The sequence below is a fragment of the Pterocles gutturalis genome, unplaced genomic scaffold, assembly GCF_000699245.1.
Source record: "Pterocles gutturalis isolate BGI_N339 unplaced genomic scaffold, ASM69924v1 scaffold31664, whole genome shotgun sequence".
Classification (NCBI taxonomy): Eukaryota; Metazoa; Chordata; class Aves; order Pterocliformes; family Pteroclidae; genus Pterocles; species Pterocles gutturalis.
In genome coordinates, this window is record NW_010129154.1 from 1 (window position 1) to 6,032 (window position 6,032).

At 40.6% G+C, this 6,032-nt stretch overlaps 1 protein-coding gene across 1 annotated transcript; it reads left to right on the forward strand.

Annotated features, from left to right (window-relative positions):
- Positions 1 to 1,047: 1,047 nt before the first annotated feature.
- On the forward strand, positions 1,048 to 6,032 carry LOC104466455 (phosphatidylcholine:ceramide cholinephosphotransferase 1). Its single transcript, XM_010079864.1, has 3 exons — positions 1,048 to 1,212; positions 1,976 to 2,142; positions 4,578 to 6,032. The coding sequence occupies exons 1-3, from the start codon at positions 1,095 to 1,097 to the stop codon at positions 4,755 to 4,757; spliced, it is 465 nt and encodes a 154-aa protein (XP_010078166.1). The 5' UTR covers positions 1,048 to 1,094; the 3' UTR covers positions 4,758 to 6,032.

Sequence of the window (6,032 nt, forward strand, 5' to 3'; positions counted from 1 at the left end):
GCAGTGGTGCATCCTGACCTGGGACACTTATTTCAAGCAGTTTCTTGCCACTTCCCCCCCGCCCCCCTTACCAAATGCTTGGGGGGGAGGGGGGAGCCATTATGCCCCTCCCTGCTACCAGACAAAACCACCCACACAAAATCATAACAATTGGTGAAGGTGGATTTTTGAGACACTTATTACAGAATTCATAGGTTTTCCAAGAGTCATTATTCTGGACCTCACTGTATATATGTGGGGTTCATTATATATCCCAGTGCCCATTATATGTCCCAGTGCAAAAACACAATGAACAAAGAGATCTGAACCCATCAGCTCTGCTTGAAGGTTTCCACTAGAAATCATCATTTTCTTGCATAGCCACAAACATTAACAAAGGCTGCCAAGACCTGTGAGGAAGATTACACCTTGGTGGCAGCAATAAATATTTATAAATAACATAGAAAACATTTTTTGCTCACCTGCCTGTTTCACCTGAAGTGTATCACTGAGTGTAGCCACTGACAGGAGTTTAGCAACTTTGGGACCAGTTTTTTGCTACTGAAGAGATGTTGTGTTTTTCTTTGCAGCTGGTATAAAGGGCTTTTACTCACATGTATACATCCACAAATATGTATGTAAATAAATTGCCTTTTTTCCGTGCCTTTTCAACGTGTATTGTGAGCATAGGGAAAAACCAGTAGTCCTTTGGGATGTTCTATTTATTGGGAAATTGGTATATTTTCCTTGATTCTTCATACTTTATTTGAATACTTCAAATAAAATTTTAGACAAGTGGATGGAGGTGCATACAGCCTGTGTTCGCATGAGCACGAGTTATAATAGATGCAAAGCGTCAATAAAAAAATAAACTCATGTCTCATTTCCAGTCTTTTTTCCTCTAGAAATGTACTTCTAGCTTTTGGTAAAGTCTGTGGATTTACTGATTGATGTTGTGTATCAAAGCAAAAAGAGAGAATAACTGAAAGGCAGAGTTGCTGGCTAGCACCATTCCTTTAAACTCAGAAAGGTTCATGCTGATATTTTACTGTGCTTTTTGTGTTTTACTTTTCCACTAGCTTTTTGGAGACTGGGAATCTCATTTGCGAAGGATAATGAAGTTGCTTGCTGGTGGAGGATTGTCCATCACAGGATCCCACCACATGTGCGGCGACTATCTGTACAGCGGTCACACCGTCATCCTGACGCTTACATACTTATTTATCAAAGAGTGTAAGTTTGTTACTGTTCATGTGGAATTTCCTGGTGTGTAATTCATTGCTAATTGAAGAATTATTGTTGTGCTGCTTGGTAAATACAATTAAAGTAAAAATACATACTTTTTCAATTAAATAAAAATAGTAGAACTTCAAAGACATAGGGCTTGCTGAAAAATAAAACTTTGGAGACAAACTAAAACACTCATCCTGTAGATCTCTGAATTAAGGATTTCATTTCAAAACAATTTTGTTTAGAATATAATTTAAGGCTTCATTGCACCATGCCTCATGAATGATATTTCAACTACGCGTCTCCTCGTCTGGAGAGAGATGAGTGCCACACTAAACGCAAGGTTGCTCATTTTGCAAGAATCAGACCTTAATGTATGCATTTCTCTTTTATGAAATTGATTGATTGATGAATGCATACGATGGGTTTTATGAAATGGAATAAGAGGAATGGATTACCCTCTGTGTAGAATCAATATTAAAATACAAATCAGTTAATTCTACTCAGCAGGGTATATTTTTATGCATTGGGCCTGTTTCTCAGAGATTTCATAACCTTTCTTTTTTCGAAGGACCTGAGTACCCTGGAGTATAATTTTAAGTTACGTCTTAAGAGAGTGATACCTCTCTTGTGATGTCAGCGTTCCTGCTCTTAATCTTACTGCTCACCCAGGATTGCAGTCCTTGTCCTCTGTTAACTGCACCAACAGTCTTACGTGCTGATAATGTTACGCTTTGAAATAATCACTACTTGTGCTTCTTTCCAGATTCCCCACGGCGACTCTGGTGGTATCACTGGCTTTGCTGGGCGCTCAGCATGATTGGGATGTTCTGCATCCTCCTTGCTCATGACCACTACACTGTGGACGTGGTGGTGGCTTACTACATCACTACAAGACTTTTCTGGTGGTATCACACAATGGCCAACCAGCAAGTAAGTTTCTCCCACTTGTTAGATCCATGTGGCTCTGCTTGCCGTAGCGCAGTGGTTGGTGAATTTCCACATTTTACTTTGAGCCTCTCTGCAGAGGTGGGAGTGGACTCAACCCGTGTCTTGTGGAGGATCCCTCTCTCCCCTCCTCACCTTGTTTTTTCAGGAAAGAAAAAGGTGTCATTGGTTGGGTTCATCTTGCCTCTTGACCACAAAAATATCTGCAGGTCTACCCGCAGGCAGGCCTCCCTGCTTCCACTGTGTAACCTCCATTTTTGAAGTTCTCCTGAATTTGGGTCAGTTGGCCAGTCTTGTCATAGCAGAAGAAACCGTTTAAATGTGGTAGAGTTTTTTTTGCCTTGATTGTGTTTTTGGTTTTTTGTTTTTCTTCGTTTTTTTTTTTTTTAAGCCAACTGGGTTTTCTTTGTGTTCTGTGGCTTGTGCCCTTTAGTTAGATGCCACCTCTCTTGAAGAATAGTGTGAGACCTCACTAAAAATGAGCCATTTTTTCAAAATGTTTCCAAATGGCAGTAAGTTCCCCTGTCCAAGGGAAATGTTTTCCTTTTGGTGAACATCAGAGAACAGGCTGCTTCTGTCCTAAGGCCTATGTCCGGGAAGGCAGGAAAAATACGGTGATGAGGGAATACTGAGAGTGAGTACTGGAGAGCAGTGGTAAATGATTCAAAGGTCAAATTAAGAAGTCTAAATGAGGTCTCATGTCATTCTTGTTGTTACTACTTTCCTGCTGGTGAACTAGAGATGAGCTTACAGTGCTGAGGAATTGTAAGAGAGAAAATGCACAAGTCTGCTATCTATGGGAAAGACCTAGCGAGCTAAGAGGAACTTATTCGTAGGTCTGTAACAGCAAATTCGTGTCTGAATATTTTCTGTGCAACACAGAGAAGGAGAATGCAACATAGAGAAAGCAACCTGGGCTAGTGGGAGGTGTCCATGCCCATGGGAGGGGGCCTTGGAACTTGATGATCTTTGAGGTCCCTTCCAACCCAAACCATTCTGTCATTCTATCATATTTTGCTTATCTGTTGTATGTGACTCCAGTTAATTATATTTTAGAAATACTGAAGTATGATGGTAGGAAAGTAGTTAATTTCATGATGGTACAGATTTTTTAGGTCATACCAAGGTCGCCTAGCTATGATGTCATATTATTCCAGTGGATCTGGTGCTACTTGAAGCAATACACCACAGTCAAGCCCTGTGGTACGTTGTTATCACCAAATGCCCAATTGCAAATAATGTGCTTTGATATTAAGTCAGTCAGGGAACCACTGTGTTCGATAGCAGTCTGTGCCCAGGCTTTAACTCTTGTCATACAGCACCAGAGTGACTTCTACACCTTTGGAATTTTTTCCTGGGCTCTGTTGAAACAATGGTGCTGAGTGGCTGTGTGGCTGTGCTTACAAGCTGGAAGCTGCTGGAGTCACAATTGCTTTGAGTGCTAATGAGAACATGCTTCAGAAAAGCCCTTTGCCTTGCTGTATGGAAAAGGACTTGTTTAGCTGCATGACATGGCTCAGAAGATGGCTCAACTTTGCTTCCTGAAGCTGCAGAGACGTTAGGAAATGCTGATCCCTGGATCATTTGTATGCTAGTCTCTCCCTGCTGGTGCTGCTCCATGTGCAGAGGGCTTGTGTTTGATGTTAAAAGCAAAAGCCTACTAGGGCTACAGTGGGTTTGTTTTCCACGTGAGTTTATGACATGGAAAGAAAGGTTAGCATACAACCCCCATGCTTGCACTTTCTGGTGGGCTGATACAATTCTTCCCTGCTCTGGCCTTGCAAATGTGCAGCCGGGTAGCTGGAGAACTCCCTCCGTGCCTACCTGCTCTTGTGTCTCAGCTGTGGCTTGCTTGTGGCCAAGAGAAGCAAAAGGGTGGATGGGGACAGTTTGAGAGACGTGGAGGGTAGGACAGGGCTTGTCACCTCCGCCGGATGGGTTGAGGCATGCCTTGGTCGTTGCTCTGTAGGCACACAGCCAGACTCCAAAGCAATTCTTGAGCGACATGGAATTTCAGAGATATTTACAGAAACAACTGTCCTTTGGGTTGAGGTTTAATAGTTTTTTTTCATTTCCAAAGCAGAGGAGAGGGATCTTTTGGACTGTTCATTCTTTTCCTATGGGACCAATGAACAGTGGAGGTCTTGGAAATGAGGGTGAGCCTCACTTGAGAGCAACATTTGGAGTGCTCAGAGAGGCTCTGGAAAAGTAGCTTGGCTCTTCTTCATCCTTGTCCATGCAGATCTGGTTTGGAGGCATTTCTAGATACCAGGAGATTTTTGGAAGCAGCTGTAAGCAAGATGCCACAGAGGAACGGTAGCAAGCGACGTGCAATGAAGTCGTGCAATTAAGTGACGTGCTCTTTTGTAATTCCTTTTTTTTTTTTTCTTTTCTTCTTTTTTCTGATTATCTTTGTGCAGGTACTAAAAGAAGCTTCCCAAACTAACCTCCTTGCAAGGGTCTGGTGGTACAGGCCCTTCCAGTACTTTGAAAAGAATGTCCAAGGAATTGTACCTCGCTCCTACCACTGGCCCTTCCCCTGGCCGGTGCTGCACCGGGGCAGGCAGGTGAAATACAGCCGCCTGGTGAATGACGCATAACAGTGAGTCTACGGACAAAATAGGGTGGGGAAGGACCTGTCCCAAGTGCTAAGAACTCCGAGAAGATGCCATAAAAAAATAAATCAACTGCTCCCTAACCCTTTCTTTTAACAGTTCCCTTGACTTAACCTATTCAGTTACCTGGTAAGCACTGTGATCTTTTTTTCTCTCCAAAGGATCTGCATTGGACAACAATAAAGAAAATATAACTTAACATGTACTGTTATACATTTCTTGTTAGTAGATTTGGGATTTCCATTTCCCCATCACCATGTTCCTTTGTATAGAATGCGACAGCATAAATGAAAGCTTTTATATCATAAGTTCTGGTCTTTCCAGTCACGTCTGGGAATAAAGCATATTATTTTCTTGGGAAAACATACTTTTCATATCTCTTGCCCCAAAGATTGGGCTGTAAGCCATTTTCTAGCAAATTACTATATGAAGGTTTCTAAATACCTGCCTTGGGTAAAATCGAGAAATCTTTCTACCTGTTGCACTGCGCTACTAATGAGATGATAGACACAGGAAGGTTTGATAATCTTTGATTTTGTAGAATCTGCAGTGACTGTGTCAAAACGTGCAAAAAAAAAAAAAAAGAAGAAAAAAAAGTTGTAAAGTTATTTTCTAAGTATTTCCTAACTTTATTTTTCAAAATGTGTATGAAAATTAAATTTAAAAAGATTTTTACATGTCAGAGAATAGAGAGTTAAAATTTAAAGAAAAAGCTTCTTGGGAGAGAGAGAGATTTGTCTATGTTTCTAGTGCCTTTCTTGTCTTGATTGTATGGTCAGTAGGCAGTCTTAAATGTTTTTATTTAAAATAAAGTATTCCATGAAAGCAGAGTTATATATACTGTATAATTACTAATTTTTGCATTTATAGCTAAATTAAACTGGAAATTTGCTTCTAATGTTGAAATGGCCAAAATGTAGGGAAGAAAACCAAACAAAAAGGGTCCGATCTGGCTCACACATTGTGGGCAGGTCACACTAGAAGGTATCACTTTATTGTCTACTTGGTAGCTAGATTTTAAAGAGAAAAAACAGCCATGAATTCCTGTTTTTTAAGAATTTTACTATGAAATTTAACTATGAATGGTTTCTCCATCCCCTATTGAAATGTTGTTGCAAAACAACAAAGAGAATCTACTTCTTTAAAATATTTGTGCAGAAACTGCATGTAGCTCTAAGTTTTTCACTCCTACCATACATACTGTATGTTTGGGGAAGTATTCTATCCTAAACTTGCCAATGTGCAGAACAAAATAATTTT